At 39.7% G+C, this 18,001-nt stretch overlaps 1 protein-coding gene across 1 annotated transcript in view; it reads right to left on the reverse strand.

Annotated features, from left to right (window-relative positions):
• CORIN (corin, serine peptidase) overlaps positions 1 to 18,001 on the reverse strand; it is a 301,718-nt gene that overhangs the window by 231,468 nt on the left and 52,249 nt on the right. Inside the window, exon 2 of the mRNA XM_018049422.1 lies at positions 2,346 to 2,490. Coding sequence (XP_017904911.1) covers positions 2,346 to 2,490 — 145 coding nt within the window. The remainder of the gene's footprint in view (positions 1 to 2,345; positions 2,491 to 18,001) is intronic.

Below are 18,001 nucleotides of genomic sequence, written 5' to 3' on the forward strand. Positions count from 1 at the left end.
CTAATTTCATACCGGCGATTTTTTTAAAAATTGTATCCCTAGGGATAAGCCCAAGAGAAATGAAAACATGTACACATAAAAACTTGTTTTATGTACATGAAGGTTCAGAGCAACATTATTCATAATAGTCAAAAGGTGAAAACAACTAATATGTCCATCAATTGATAGATTTTTTAAATGTGGTAAATCCATACAACAGAGTATTGTTTGGCCATAGGAATGAAATACTGATACATACAATAACATGGATGAACACTGAAGATATTGTGTGGGGTGAAAGAAGCCAGTCACAAAAGCCACACATGGTCATATGACATGTCCAGAAAGGGGAAACATATAGTAGATTAATGGTTGCTTAGAGCTGGGGCAGAGGGGACACAGAAAGATGGAAGGGTGACAGACAACTAAGACAGAAGAAAGTTTCTTCTTGAGGCAATGAAAATGTTCAAAAATTGACTATGGTGATGACTGAACTTACCTGTAAATATATTAAAAATTACTGAATTACACACCTTTTAATGGTGGATTGTATGATATGTAAATTATATTTTAATAAAGTTATTAAAATGTTTAAATAAATCAATAAATCCAAGTAAAGCACTGTTATAATAGAACGCTGCCGCAAAGAGTCGGACACGACTGAGCGACTGAACTGAACAGCCTCTGCTCAGAGGCCTCTAAGCATTAAAGCACTTAAAAATGGGTTTTAAACTTATATTAGCATTCCACCCTGAGAATGAAAGGAAGTATTCTTCAGAGTGTGTGAGCTGTTCCACACAGTGTTATGACAATGCTGCTGCTGCTAAGTCGCTTCAGTCGTGTCCAACTCTGTGTGACCCCAGAGACAGCAGCCTACCAGGCTCCCCCGTCCCTGGGATTCTCCAGGCAAGAACTCTGGAGTGGGGTGTCATTTCCTTCTCCAATGCGTGAAAATGAAAAGTGAAAGTGAAGTCACTCAGTCGTGTCCAACTCTTAGCGACCCTATGGACGGCAGCCTACCAGGCTCCTCCGCCCATGGGATTTTCCAGGCAAGAGTACTGGAGTGGGTCACCATTGCCTTCTCCGGTTATGACAATGAGAGCATTCCAAATGACAGATGTATGACCAAGGGAGCACCTACCAGACAGATTCTCCCAGATGTAATAACTACAAACTCTGGACAAAATATTAAAAAGCAACTACTGGAAGGCACAGGAAAGGAAACAAAAGCAGGCCAAGTCTGGAGGGGAGGGAGTCCTGGCAGAAGAGAGGGGCAGAGGCCAGTTTCAGGGTTTGTCCTGCCTCTAGTCCAGAGCAGACCACAGCAGGCACAATGTGGGGCAGGGCCACTAAAACTCCAACAGAAAACCTGCGGTTTTCCTGCCCTCTTCTTACTTGTCACCCCGTGACCTCTGACCATCTCTGCCCTAGGCTTCTATGAAACCCAGCATCTCTGGGATCCTTTCCTTCTTGTCCAACAACTCTGGTATCTCTTGATCCTTCCTCTTTTCTCATCTCCCCTGAACACCAGCATCCTCCAAGGCTTTGTCCTCAGCTTTGAATCAGTGCACCTTCTCCTCACAGTTCATCTACCCCTGCTACTTCCGCTGAGACTCCCACCTTCACAAATACAGGCAGGCTAGGCTCCCTTCTCGGCTTCCCTTCCTGATGGTTCCAGCTTCCAACCAGCAACAGCAGGATGAGAGTTAAATTCTAAAGTGTACAGAAGCCAAAAAATCACACAGACTCACAGTTTTCCTTGAAATTTTCTTAGGAAGTTAAGAAATTCTTACAGTCCTCCATTTCTTGGCCCAGCCTGCACTGTTGAATTTGCTCATGATAAATGCACTTAAACTATGGCTCTACTGTATTCAGTTGTCCCATAAAAATCTCCAGCTTATCGCGTCCTAACTGAACTTCCAGCCTGACCTCCATCTACCTGCATCTCAGTCCTCTGCCTTTTCTTCCCATGTTAACAGATGGCACCAAAGCCAACCTGGTTGCCCAAGCTAGAAATCCAAGAGTCAACCTTGACTCCTCTTTCTCCTTCATGCCAAAATCCTAAGCAGTCTTGATTTCCATTGATTTTCGTGCACCAAATGCTTTAATTAAAGCTCTTGCCATCTTTTACTCAGATGATAGCCAGTCACAAAATTGGTCTCCCTGCCTTCATTTCTTTCTACCATCAGTTCCCTATAATGTATTCAGGTCTTTTGCCTTTTACAAATGCAAAAGCAATCAGATTTCTCCTTGCCCCGAAAGATCCTCCCGTAGTAAACCACCATCCAGAGCAGCAGAAACCACTCTTACGAATCATACTAATGTTAATTTTAACTTCATTTTTCTTTAATAATGGCATCACTCACCAACAAAGGAGAGCAGGATCACCAGCAGGACAATGAGAGCACAGATACATGGAATCAGGACCAGCAAGAGGAAACGAAGAATATTCACAGTCGTCAGCTTCTGAGAGCAGCCATCACCCATGTCATCATCATCAGCTCCCAAGACCTAAAGTAGAAGATGAAAATGAAATATGGTTTTAATATTGCAAACCTATTCAATACACAGTATGACATTTTAGAGGACAGCAGTCCATTTAGAGCAGAAGTGAAGTGAAGTGAAGTTGCTCATTAGTGTCCAACTCTTTGCAACCCAATGGACTGTAGCCTACCGGGCTCCTCTGTCCATGGGATTTTCCAGGCAAGAATACTGGAGTGGGTTGCCATTCCCTTCTCCAGGGGAACTTCCCAACCCAGGGCTCAAACGCGGGTCTCCCGCATTTTACCATCCAGTGCTTTACCATCTGAGCCACAGCAGTATCATGCTTAAATTTTCCTGTGTACTACATAGCATGAAATGGGTTTAGTCAACAAATCCCACTAATAAATAAACAAATGATTGTACAAACCATATTCTGGACTGAGCAAACCATCTATTTCTGAAGTGTTTTTCAGGAGTATATGGACTTATAACCATATTCCATCTTAAATTTGTTTAAACTTATCTGCTAATTTGGTATTATTCCACAGCAGAACTCACCTTGACCTAGAGCTCTAAGCAAACTGCCTAATGCAGTGATTAAATACTGGTGAGTAGGGTGGACAGGGCATCATCCAGATTTCATTCTTGTTTGTCTCATTAGTCCTAACCCAAATGTGAATGAGTCTGGATAAAATAAGGTTTTAACCATTAATAATTCAGCACGATTGAATATTACTTACTACGTATTAAGTGGCAGGCTGAGTAATGAAAGACAGCCTGTTCTGCTGGCGACTGACAATCTCTCTGTTGTCCACACTGCCCCTTCAGCCCATCAGAGAATGATGAGGTACAAAAGTGATGATTCAAGTTGGAATTCTTATCTTCAAACTTTAAATTTTGCTAGCTCAATCTCTTGTCAGAAACAATGTCTGGAAATTCATGTATTGCAACTGGCTTAGTGCAGTAACTTGTTCAACAGAGATAGACTTAAAAGTGATTTGAGTCACAATGAGCAACACTTCTGATCCCATTAATTAAAATGTTTCTTATGGTTCTTTTTCAGACTTCTGACTCTCCATGCCATTTCTGACAGTTTCAGAGCTTGAACTATAGCCTTGGTGTACCCAGCTCTTGAATCTCTGGAGTCCTGAACTTCCTTTCAAGTTAGATCATAAATTTCTCATGTCTAATTCATAGTGTCATCTCTTCTCAGCATGTCCACAACCAAACTAATTTCCTTCTTTAACCCTACCTTGTGGCTCAGCTGGTAAAGAATCCACGTGCAATGCAGGAGACCTGGATTCAACCCCTGGGTTGGGAAGATCCCCTGGAGAAGGGAAAAGCTACCTACTCCAGTATTCTGGCCTGGAGAATTCCGTGGACTGTATAGTCCATGGGGTCACAAAGAGTCGGACACAACTGAGCAACTTTCACTTTCATTTTTTCACTTTCAAACTAGTTCTTCTCCTGACTTCCATATATGTGCTAAAACAAATTCCACTACTCCTATAATCCCAAGACTCCAGACTTTTCCATGATCTCCTCCATGCCATTCATTACCAGGTTTTGTTGGTTCTTCCCCTGTAAGAAGTATCTAATTTTTAAAACCAAATGACCTTTGAGAAAGCCATATCACAATTGAGAAGTCCTAACCAATGATCTTACACTTGATCGTTTCTGGCATATAACTAACACCTGATAGTTTCCCATGTATAAAAAGGCAACTTTGATGCATTGCAAGGTGTATGCCATTCTCTATTTCTGCTTTGTTCCTCCTGCATCAAAATCAACTCTTGTTTACTAACACATATTTCAAACAGTGTTCACTAAACATACTGATGTGGTGACACTGTCTATAATTTTAAGAATTCTCTGTGGGAGACATTACTTGAATGAACATACGATGTTAGCTTGAGAATGGCTTGATTTCCTAGATTAACACCTTTACTGATCCATGCCTTTTGAACCTGGTTTAATCGACCCACCAATGTGAGATCCCTCATACTTAATATACAAATAATTGGCACCATTTTGGAGGAGGTCATGGAAAGGATGTGACCCACCACATTGACCCATGAGCAGGACTCAGGCAATCAGAGGCTCCTCACCCACTATTCTGTCCTCAGAATGTATGTTACATGCACTGTTCCCACAGCCAAAGCTGTTTTCAAGGATGCAGCCTTGAGTAAGCAATGTGCTGCTGAGACCATTCAGATGGTACACATGACTGAATCCCATTATATGATTCTGGCAGGTGTGGAGATCTAATGACCTTGTAGTCACCCAAGACAAACCTTGCAAGCAAGTTACCTTGGTTATTAAAACTGCCACCCAGCAATCTGGAATGATCTACTGCCGGGAGCCAGCATGGGGAATCCCACCTGTGGCAAAGGTCATGAGGAAGAGGCCTGACAGGCAAAGGTGAGATCAGGCCTCGAGGGAATCCCCCTGGACCTTCTTGAGCATCCACCCCAAAAATAGAGTCTGTCCGCCTTATTCCATTATGCTTTTCACCAACTCTTCTGACATTAACAGGGGGCTATCCCTCACCACCTTTCTCTGAAAAGAGTTAACTTAGAGCTCCAGTTAATAAGTCTCCTGGGCATAACAAAAGTGTTTCAGTCCAAAAACTCCTCTGATGGCTCTGTAGCCTGCCTGACAAGTTTATCTGGCCTCTTACAACCACATATGTGATTGTTCACAGCCTCCCAACCGTGAGAGGTACGAGAAGCTCTAAACTTTTTAAATACAGAGTCTTTTGAGAAGTTAGAAATTGTTAGTGTAGTATTAGTGGATTGTTAGAAATATACTGGTGGAGGGTTTCATTGTTGAGCCAATATTTGCTGCTAAGTCTCAATATCCCTTGTCCCTTATATACATTAATTGATATAACTGGCATATGGGAAAAATAAGTAATAACCTTCGATGTTAATCACGTTAGACCTTAGGCTAGTAAATTCTTTTCTTGATTATAGCCCACTGCACCTTTGCCCTGTAGGAATGCAACTTTATCTGGTGCCTTTGGAGGGTGGTGCCTGGTTTAAGAAAAATCACCCTTGGAAAAAATAAAAATCAATTCTAAAAAAAAATAAAAAATAAAAATAACATTAGTGTGAGAAACTAAAAAAAAATAAATAAATAAGTTTTCTGGCTGACTGACCATTATCGGAAAGAAAGGGTCATAAAATGTTAGGAGGCCCCCTGGCCAGAAGATGATGTAAAATGACCTAAGAACTTTGTATGCATGCATAAAGAAGTGCCTGGTATCGATAAGGGTCAGGACTGCTGACCCCGCATGACTTTGTATTTCCCATTTATCTCTATGTACAACTTAAAGTATAAAAGCTTTCCTGTAAAATAAAGAGATAGACCAGTTCCTGGAAAGACTGGTTTCCCTCATGTCTTCTTTTCTTTCTCTCCTTTTCAGGCTAATTCCCGTCTGGAGTACAGAGGCTCGCCGTGTCTACTCATTTGCCTGGGCTTCTAAGACCTGAACGGGAAGGCGCTCTGCGTCTTCACTCCCTCAGGAGACCAGGAGGGCACCTGCGGCCTACGTGGACAGTGCAAGTCCCTTGTCTTGGGGCTTTATTGGCTTCCTGTGTAAACCAAGGAATTTCAGCCTCTTTTCTCCTCTATTTTCTCCACTGCACTATTTTTTCCTAATCTCTCTTTATATCTCTAAATAAATAAATCTCTCCTCACCGACACAGTCCCCACTTCGGATACCCTGGATCCACCGGGGCTGGATCCCAGCAGTCTACCTCTTTCTTCAGTCTCTCCTTGTCCTCCATATATGGGGGCCAGTTTCAAATTTCACTCAACGAGAATTAACAGAATGATGCAATATAATATCTTTATAACACACTGATTATAACAGTGATGGGTGGTATCCTTTGAGGCTTGGACATAACATTTACCTGTAAAAAAACCAGTGTGGAACTATAGCTCAGAGACCATAGTAGAACTGACTTTTTTGCTTCATTTACTCAAGAAGTGGTTATTGATACATCTACTAATTATAATAAGCACAGAGATGAATTTAACAATAATCTAAGAACAACTGTTCCTCCAAAGCTCACAGTCATGTAGGAGAGGTAAGATATGGACATAAATAACTACATTTTGAGATAGCAAATGATCAGCACTGTGAGGCTTACAGGAATTGAAAAGACAGGAATACAATTTCTTGCTAGAAGATCACTTAAGACATTGTAAAGAACCAGCACTTGAACTAGCCATGATTCTCAGAAAAGTATCACTGAAAAGTCCTGTTATAATTTAAAAGAGTGATAAAATACACCCAGAGAGGCAAGGAGTTATGAACTTTCTTTGGCTTCCACAACAATGTAAAAGATTTCTTTGTTAAGGAGGTCACAAGAGCAGTGTAGGAATGATCTTCTTGGGTGGCAAATGTACAGTGGCCTCAGTGCTATCTGAAATCCTATGGCCAAATACATCCCATTTAGTATTCATAAGTGAAAATCAGTAGGAAAGTGCCAGTGGCTCATTTTATTGTCTTATAAAAGTATATCAACAAGTGCTTGATCTCCAGAAACCATATTCATGATTAGTGCAAATGCTTTCTCCAGTGACTAGGAAATTGATTCCTTTTACGCAGGGGGGAAGAGGAAGAAATACTTAGAAAAAATCTAGAACTAAGAAATACTTAGAAGAAACCTCAGCCCTTTTCTCAAGTGTTTAACTTTTCTCTAGCATTCATAGCCACTTAAGACTATTACTGTAAATGCTGCATTAGTCAGAGGCCCTTTGAAAAGTGAAAGTGTTAGTCACTCAGTCGTGTCTGATTCTTTGTGATCTCTTGGACTGTAGCCCACTGGGCTCCTCTGTCCATGGGATTTTCCAGGCAGGAATACTGGAGTGGGCTGCCATTTCCTTCTCCAGGGGATCTTCCCAGCCCAAGGATCAAACCCAGGTCTCCTGCACTGCAGGCAGATTCTTTACCATCTGAGCCACTGGGGAAGCCATTGAGGTTCTTCTGAATATAATGCAACTCTCAGACTTTACAGTTGGGTGAATGAGGCCAGATGAGCTAAACCACTAAGACAATTCCTAAGTTTTATTTAGGTGGACTCAACAGCCCTCTCTGCAGAAGGTACCCTCTTCGAGAATCTATCCTCCACATACTTGAAACTGTAAGCCAAACATTCCAACAGTGCGAGCAGGGAACAGTGCAACTGGCTGACCCACACATATTTCAAATATGCAGTTCTTGAAATTAGTTCACTCACTCAGTCGTGTCCGACTCTTTGTGACCCCATGAATCGCAGCACGCCAGGCCTCCCTGTCCATCACCAACACTCAGAGTTCATTCAGACTCACGTCCATCGAGTCAGTGATGCCATCTAGCCATCTCATCCTCTGTCGTCCCCTTCTCCTCCTGCCCCCAATCCCTCCCAGCATCAGAGTCTTTTCCAATGAGTCAACTCTTCACATGAGGTGGCCAAAGTACCAGAGTTTCAGCTTTAGCATCATTCCTTCCAAAGAAATGCCAGGGCTGATTTCCTTCAGAATGTACTGGTTGGCTCTCCTTGCAGTCCAAGGGACTCTCAAGAGTCTTCTCCAACATCACAGTTCAAAAGCATCAATTCTTCGGTGCTCACCTTTCCTCACAGTCCAACTCTCACATCCATATGTGACCACTGGAAAAACCATAGCCTTGACTAGACAGACCTTTGTTGACAAAGTAATGTCTCTGCTTTTGAATATACTATCGAGGTTGGTCATAACTTTTCTTCCAAGGAGTAAATGTCTTTTAATTTCATGGCTGCGGTCACCATCTGCAGTGAATTTGGAGCCCCCCAAAATAAAGTTTGACACTGTTTCCACTGATTCCCCATCTATTTCCCATGAAGTGATTGGACCAGATGCCATGATCTTAGTTTTCTGAATGTTGAAATTTAAGCCAAATTTTTCACTCTCCAATTTTCACTTTCATCAAGAGGCTTTTTAGTTCCTCTTCACTTTCTGCCATAAGGGTAGTGTCATCTGCATATCTGAGGTTATTGATATTTCTCCTGGCAATCTTGATTCCAGCTTGTGCTTCTTCCAGCTCAGCGTTTCTCATGATGTACCCTGCATAGAAGTTAAATAAGCAGGGTGACAATATACAGCCTTGACATACTCCTTTTCCTATTTGGAACCAGTCTGTTGCTCCATGTCCAGTTCTAACTGTTGCTTCCTGACCTGCATATAGGTTTCTCAAGAGGCAGGCCAGGTGGTCTGGTATTCCCATCTCTTTCAAAATTTTCCACAGTTCATTGTGATCTACACAGTCAAAGGCTTTGGCATAGTCAATAAAGCAGAAATAGATGTTTTTCTGGAACTCTCTTGCTTTTTCCATGATCCAGCGGATGTTGGCAATTTGATCTCTGGTTCCTCTGCCTTTTCTAAAACCAGCTTGAACATCAGGGAGTTCACGGTTCACGTATTGCTGAAGCATGGCTTGGAGAATTTTGAGCATTACTTACTAGTGTGTGAGATGAGTGCAATTGTGCGGTAGTTTGAGCATTCTTTTGCATTGTAGTTCTTATGTTTTACTAATCTTGTTGGTAAAGATTCATTTCTTATGTCTTAAAGACTACATTTATTTTTAAAAGTATCATGCTGGCTTACATATGCTGAATATAATCTACCTAACTAGAATATCTCCTTGAGTCTCTGGTTCCATTGGGATATCTTCTCATTCATCTCTTTTACATTTTTAATTCTGTTATGCTTGCCTCTTGGCATACTGATTAAACTATTTTCACAACAGCCATTCTGTCTCTTTTTTAAAGCCTATAGTTTGCCTATAATGTGTAAGTTTCATGTGTATAGCACAGTGACTCAGTTAATTGTGTATGTAGGTACACACATACATATTCTTTTTCAGATTCTTTTCCCTTATCATTATTACTAAATATTGAGTATCAATCCCCGTATTATCTATAAAATAGATAACCAACAAGGACCTAGCTGTTGGTTATCTATTTCATATAAAGTAGTTTGGCTATGTTAATTCCAAACTCCTAATTTATCCCTACCTACTCCCTTCCCCTTTGGTAACCATAAGCTTGTATTCTATGTCTGTGAGTTTATTTCTGTTTTCTAAATAGTTCATTTGTATTTTTTTAGCTTCTACTTAGGAGCAATATCATGATATTTGTCTTTGGCTTACTTATCATACTTAGTATGATAATTTCTAGGTCCATATGTTTGCTGCATATGGCATTACTTCATTATTTATGTCTGAGTAATATTCCATTGTGTGTGCATGTTGAGAGACAGATATCACATCTTCTTTACCCATTCATCACAACAGCCATTCTCTGAGACTTGCAGGACTTTGTCCATTGATCCTCTCTCCTTTGCCAAAATCTATCAACTCTATCAACTCTCTCCTTTCTTCATTTCCCTACATATCTTCTTTAAAATCTTTGGATAGTTATTTCAATGATACTCTTGCTAATGCCCTGAACCACTTTGCCCCCTCTGGATTTTCTTCTCCCTCATCTTATAAAGGTCAACATGAGATGAATTCAACAATCTTCTCTATATATCTACACCTGGACAACTGAATGTGTGGCTGTAAAAAGTTACTCAACAGGACTGACTGATTGCTAGTTTAAACTCTTCTCTATTCTCCTCAAACTATCTTTCCCTACTCTTCTGCCTTCTGCCCTCACTTTCAGAAAAGGATCCATCCCAATTCCCACCAAATGGAGAAAATAAAAGCCATCAAATGGGAATTGCCTCAACACTGCCTGTTTTTACCATAAAGTTTTATTAGCATACAGCCCTGTTCATGCATGTGTATACTGTTACAGCTGCTTTCCTGCTACAGCAACAGCACTGAGTGGTTGCAACAGAGCCATGTGGCCCACAAGGCCAAAAATATTTACTATCAGGCCCTTTACAGACAAAGTTTGCCAACTCCTGATACAGAGTATCAGTGTATCCCTGCATCCATGGCTATTTTAATTGTTATAAATCTTAATACAATAGCCAAATCAAATTATAAATTCTTTTAAGAAAATCACATTATCTCTTACAAGGGCCCTTAGTAAAACCCGATATAATTGTACTGGTGGCAAACTGGCAATAGAAAAAGAAACTGCGTAATTATTGCTGTAATACATGGTTATTTCATAAAAACATTCAAAGATAATCTTAAAAAAAAAAACAACTATCCAGACTTTTAATGCATTACACTTGAAGAAGAAAGGAAAGCACTAAGTTTCAGGGATGTTCAAACTTAAATAGGACTGCAACATGCATTATAAACTCTAAGGACCAACAGATACTCAGAAGATTATAAAGGAGAAAGTACAAATTTATTCCTGCTTCTGCAAAAACAGGCAAAAATAATAGCATACAATGTGCTTAATGTGCTTAGTCACTCAGTCATGTCCGACTCTTTGCTACGCTTTGGACTATAGCCCACCAGGCTCCTCTGTCCATGGGATTTTTCAGGCAAGAATATTGGAGTGGTTTACCATTTCCCTTCTCCAGGGGATCTTCCTGACCCAGGATTGAACCCGCATCTCCTATGTCTCCTGCATTGCAGGCGGATTCTTTTCCCACCGAGCCACTGGAGAAGCCTCAAATAATAGCATAAATAATACTAACTCAGTTGTATCTCTCTCTATGTAAGCAAATATTGCCCCTTCTTATTAGTGTATGCCCAGTATCTAGAACACAAGTCAGGAATAGATTAATACCTGTTGAATAAATAACTGAACTCAACCACCTAAACAAAAATTCTCTGTACATAACTATGTAAATAATCCTTTTTTAAAAAATGATATATGCCTCATAAGGTCTATTCTTAAATCATCCAAAAACACTTTAGGGGAGAGAATATATTTGATAAAATAATAAAAAATATTTCCTTTCAGGGAAAATATACTAAAAAATATAACATCAGTTTTTACTAGGACTATTTATTAGTACTACTCCATACTCAAATTTCCTATCATGAACTTTGAAGTCAGTTAGAAAATGTTGTTTTAAAAAATAAATTATCATGGATTTTATTATAGAAAAATATTTTTCAACACCACCTATGTTAAGAAAGAAGTAGCCTTGTAACTCTGTTAACCCCACACATCAGCAATCCCCAGACATTCTAGGTTCATGGTACCATCAGTGTGTAGGTACTATTTTCAGTGGACCTAGGCCAAAAGAAGTGCCTAATGGTTCCATTTATTAAGTAGCTTCATCCAGCAATTTTTAAAGTACTTATATCCTAAAAATTTGGTAAACATTTGAAAAACTACTACATATAAGTTAAAAGCTTTAGATATTTTCATGCCATCCTTAACCACGATTACTTACCATCTTGGGAAGTATGCATCTGTTGAGCACTGCTCAACACTTTAACCTCGGAATCAGATTGAAAAACACCTCCACACATTGTCTGTTCCAAGTAGATTCTTGCCTGGTACAACTTTCTACACAGCAACCACCAAGAACCCAGATTTATGAAGATAGAATGACCTCAAAAGGAATAGAGCACAATCCCACGTTGAAAATGTGAACTATGTCAAGCTAGTATTTCATTTGGTAACCAACAAATGTCAAATATCACTAGATTTCCCTCAAAAATTGAAAATTACCAGCAGCCTCTATGAATCACTGCAGTGTCATAGGGTACTTCAGCACACAGTTTCAAAATCATGGTTCCAGACTTTCTCCCACATCAATCTACATAAATCCCAATCCTTAAAGGAGTAACTCAAACTCCATCTCATTCAGGAAGCCTTCCTTGACTACCCAGACAGAAGCAATCTCTTTCTGCCTCATCTGAGTTTCTGGTATGAAAAAGAGACTAATTGACTCCCAGCATCTATTCTTTCCTTTGATCTTAGAAACAGAAACCTACATTTAGAATAAAGACACCATTTCCCAGTCTCTTCTAGAGTTGTGTGAGGCCATGTGGTCAAGCTCTGGACCATGAGATGAATTTCAAAATGGTCAATGTGACTTCCAGGAAGTATTTTCCGAGACAGGGGTATTGCCTTTCCTCTTTCCTGTTGGCTGGAAAAAGACAAGCTACCCACTCCAGTATTCTTGGGCTTCCCTGGTGGCTTAGACGGTAAAGAATCCACAAGCAATGTGGAAGACCTAGGTTTCATCCCTGGGTTGGGAATATCCCCTGGAGGAGGGCATGGCAACCCACTCCAGTATTCTTGCCTGGAGAATCCCCATGAACAGAGGAGTCTGGCGGGCTACAGTCCATGGGGTCACAAAGAGTCGGACATGACAGAGCGACTAAGCACAGCACTTACGTCATCAATCAGGATAAGTTCAGAAGAAAAATTTACAACTTAGTGATTTGTAATTAAAAATTGCTAATCTGTAATTTACTAAGTAAAGTGTGACAGCCAAAATGTTTTTAAATAGGGGTTAGTAGACAGCAAACCATATAAAATAAGGTTGGTCCTACCTTCTTTCCCCACATCCTCACCTTTCCCCTTCAAAATGCCACACTGACCCAAGAGGTCTTTTCAAAATGCTCACGTGGATGTGTCACCTGCCTACATAAAACCCTCCAGAGACTTGAAAGACAAAAATCAGTTTTCCTAACATGTTCTAGAAGACAGTGCTTCTCCGACTTCAGTGTGCACATGAATCACATGCAGATAGTCTGACCCAGTAGCTTTGGAGGTGGTGGGGTGGGGCTTGAGATTCTGCATTTCTTACCAGCTCCCAGAGGATGCTGATGAGGGTGGTGTGAGGACCATACTTTGAGTAGCAGGATCTGGAGACTCTCTAGGTGTGCCCTGCCTATACCAGGTTAATTACGGCAGTTCATGACTTTACACCTCTCAAACCTATCCGCCTCTCTCCACACCAGCCACCTAGGTCCTCTCAGTTCCCCATTATCACTTTGCCTGGACTGGCCTCCCTCCATCCCCAACCTTTGGGAGTCACTCAGCAGTCACCCTTACACATCAACTCATGACCCATGCTTGTTCTGGTCTTTCTGTCCTATATCCCAGTTATCATTTACATATATTTGTTTGAATATTAAATTATGTTGATTATTCCTGCTAGACTGTAGACTCTATGAGGTCAGGGACCAAGTTGGGTTTTGCTTCTCATTGTAGCCCCAGTATTTTTAAAAGGCCTGGCTTGTAGCACACACTTCATAAAAATATCAAAAATAATGGATAAACTCTTCTACTACACCCTCCCATTGTCAGAGGAGTCTTAAAAATACAAGGAATTGAATCCTGCTGCTCCATGTGTGAATAATTATTACAGTCATTATAATAGTAATAGTATAGCCAGAAACCCATTGACCTTTTCCTGTGAGCCAGGCATTCCTCTAAATGTGTCAGATACAGAAATACTCAAGACAGCTCTACTGAGTGGGTGCTATCACCATACCCATTTACAGAAGAGGAATGTGAGGATCTTTGTGAGTAATTTAATTAAAATAATTCAAGCTAATCAATGAAAAAGGCAGATCTAAACTGATTCCCTTTTCTGAAATTCTGAAGGTGACTAGAGATCCATGGTTTTTAATTTGGCTTGAATTCTAGATCACTGCTTTCGGAGCTTCCTGGAACACACTATCTACTCTCCAGATCTGTCTACAAAGACAGACTGAGGTTTCCCCCACTGAGCCACACAGAGCTGACCTCAGGTGATCCCAAACCTATGCAGGACCAGATCTCATAATGTAGCCATTGCAGGGTAAGCAACAGACTTCTTCTTGAGTCTCCATGCTTCTGCCCCTCCTTGTAAGTCAGACACAGCCTAACGGAGGATAACCACTCACGGCAGTTGGACAATGAGAGCTACGTCTTAGAAACGGCCTCTCTGTGGTATTATTTCTAGAGCTCACATTTCAAAATTATTTTTAAAACTTTAACCTAATTATCTAATAAAGCCTTGATTATGTGGAATCTTTATAGAAGTTTACTATTCTCCACCTTTTGTAGACATGGAAAATGATAAGAAAATAAGCAAATTATAAAGAATTTATAAAATACTGCCAGAGAATGAAATGGAATTCCAGAAAATGTGAAATCTTCTACAACTTCCATAGCTTCAAATGTTTTGCCCTAAGAATGACATGTAAGTATTGGCCTTGATCATCAGTTCCCAAAGATGTTGTATGTTTTAAGACAGTGCAAGAAAAATCATTTTCAATAGCAAAGATTGAAACAGAAAAGAGGTTCAAGTTTATATTTAATAACATCAACAACAATTAACAAGAAAAAAATTCCAAAGTTTTGCTAAACAATATGCCATTTTGGCCTACAAGAGCTCGAGAATTTATAATATTCACCAAATGATACCATCCACAAAGAGACTAACATCAGCTTACTACTTTTAAGGTATAGCATCAAATATAAGAGATATGCTAATATTTTTATTTCAAATAGGACATGTTTAAATTACAAAGAGACAAACTTGAAGTTGTATATAAACTGTTTCTCATCAACAGAGTATTTTAAAATGTAAAGGGTAATTCTACCTTTATAATGTGATGCTATATTATAGATTTTATGAAGAAATAATTATATTAAGTCCAATTGTGAAATTAAGTATACTTGGTTAATGCAGGATAGTTAAGTAACATAGTCTGAACTTCAGGTGCACAAATATTACTACACAAAGTTTATCCTAATCCATACGTCAATCTGGATTTAGTAAAATTCTATTCATAGCTCTCAACTTTATGATATGGTCAAGTCAAAATAAGAAAATATTCTTAAACTAAAATGAATGTGCCCATTTTAATGGATGGGGTTGTATGTAAAATCATGGTAGAATTCTGTGACCATCTGTCCTACACAAAAAATTTGCTTATAATGTTAAAAACAATTAAGAACAATACATCCAAAGGCAATACCATGTACTTGGTTTGAGGCTCATTGAGCACCCTGATTCTTTAGACAGGAAGGTGGTGAACTGCACAGGCCTTCATACTTACTGTTACCAGAGAACAGCCTGCCATGAGCACAAGGTCACTCCAGCTGATGTAGCCTGCACCAGGCACAGGAGCTCCCTCTAAACTCTGTGGAGATGTTACATTGTCACATCATGGTCCTCATGGTCCATGGTCCATGATCCATGATCCTGAGAAAAGGCAGATGCTAAGACTCCACCAGCTGACAGTCAGCCTGGAACAGTATCCTGCACACAACCATCAGTCCAAAATGTGATGTGAATCGTTGTTTCGGTGTTAGAGATGGAGCTTCTCCAAACTACCTCCACTCTCTGTACACTGAGTAAAAATGAGCCAATGTTATCCACTTATTTTAGAAAGGAAAATCTGCCACTGCTAGATGCTTTCCTCTCTGTCCTCAATAAACTGAAATCACTCCTTACGTGAATCAAGAGAAGATTTATTGAATATAAGATCAATCATCTAGCTATTTCTCAAACCAGGCATCTCTCAGTCCTCGCTCATGCTAGCTTCCACTCTGTCAAGAAGCAAAAGGTCTCCCAAATCATCCATCAGTGAAGTATACCAAACCCAAATGTCTTTTGTGGTGATGTTTGTTTTTAATGCCCCAAGAGGCCTGAAGAACAAGCATCTGGTTTCTGGTTTTCAGTAAGTCTTTTCATCCCATTTTCTGGCATTTAATTGAAGCATATAAAATTCAAATAACTCACACACTCTTTCAAAATGAAATTACTCAATTCACACCAGAACACATGGTTCTGCAATCCAGTCCTGCTCGCATTTTCTTCTTTGAAAATTAACAGCATCAACTAGTCCTCCCTGGAGTTTCCTAGTCACACATCCCAGAACAGTTATTCAATATGGAGATCAAATATCAACATGATATTTTTCCTTTCAAGAAGACCTGTAATAATAATCCAATATCCAGACAGCATATCAATTCAGTGTTTGTTTGGAGGGTAGTGCTATTTAGCTGAAGTCTGAAACATGAGAGAAAAGACTAGAATGCTTCAGAAGCAATTTCTACGATACTGTCTCCACCACTGAAAATCTAGGTGAGCTTATAAAGTCATCACCCTGTCCCAACCATATATTCATATCTGTAAATAAAGGATAAAAAATAAATGCCTTGCTCCAACCACAAATATTCCAACAATAAAATGAAATTGACAAAGCAAAAGAAAAGTAAGGAAATAGTGATAATAACAACGTCTCTTTCAACTTTAGAAAGCTGTAGGAGTCTTGATTTTTCTTGAACACACAGCATGAAATTTGTTCAAATCAGTCTCCCTGGAGGAAAGTTATAACCTCTGTTAAAGTGAGGAGATGTCTTCAAAGGCAACATGAGAACTTTGAAGGTAAATCCCATTTTCTTTAGAGCCCGGTGGAGGGTCACATGCCTGTGATAGTTTCTGAAGATGATCTTGGAAAGAAACAGCAGGCAACTCCCCCCACCTAGATGAGGCAGATAAATGAGACCCCATGTCCTCTTTTGAGATGGCTTTGCCCCCAATCTCAAATATGTCAATGATATCATTTTACAGCAGATACAAATCTTGAAGTAATAAAAGATTTCATTTAAGACAGATACAATATCAGAACTCTTTCTGCATATATTGCAGAGTCTTAAACGTCCCTCCTTTTTATCAATATGTATTTCTGGAAACAATGAAGACTACAGAGTGGGGGAAAAAAGGAGGGTTGTGCTCTCCATCCTTCAGGAAATTAAATATTTGACATTTACTAATTAAAATATTCTGAATTTCACATTCTGATTACAAGTTACTTCATTTCTAAGGAAGCTGTGGCATAATTCAGAGAAACCAATGAAGCCAAACCTATCTTTTGTGTAGCATGAAGGAAGCTATTGAATTTGTGCCCACTGTAGACACCTAATTGACTCGCTGATTTAATAATGATGGAAATCTTGTGACTTTCAAAAACTGAAACTGATTGGCAGAGTAGAGAATTACAAACCTAACTTTCTACAGCTGAAAACAATCAGGGGATGCATACAAGACAAAATATATTTTATACTCTACAACAATTCATTTCAGGCATTTCAATGCAAAGTAAAACATAAACAGATGTTGAAGACAACCTACTGAACCTACCTGCTGAATCTTGTAGTAAAGAAAAAAAGGTACAAGTAAGGTTTTTATGCATTAGATGGAACAGCAGTTTCTTTCTGAATACCTGGAGCAAAAGTGGATTTCAAACTCAACATTCATCATACATGTTGCTGTATTTCATGAAGATCTAGTTGGACAATATAGAGATGGTATGCACTGAGGTTTCCATTACCAAAAAAAAAAAGTCTGTTTCATGTTAGCGATCTCATTAGTTTGGTTTATTCCATTCATGCTTATTGAGCACCTATTTTGTGCGCAGCCAAGCTGTAAGTATAAGAAGACAGGAAAGACGGTCCTTGCCATCTGGGAGCTGACAGCCTACTTCCACCATATACAGCATCATGGGTAACTTCAAGACTGTTTAACAGAAGAGTCACACGGTTTGCAGAAAGGACTACGAGTTAACCATGGGGCAGAGGGAACCAGGACACCCTTAGTCCACGTTGTTATAAGCTGCATTCAGGTCCATGGAAAGAAATCA

Source organism: Capra hircus, chromosome 6, assembly GCF_001704415.2.
Source record: "Capra hircus breed San Clemente chromosome 6, ASM170441v1, whole genome shotgun sequence".
Taxonomy (NCBI): Eukaryota; Metazoa; Chordata; class Mammalia; order Artiodactyla; family Bovidae; genus Capra; species Capra hircus.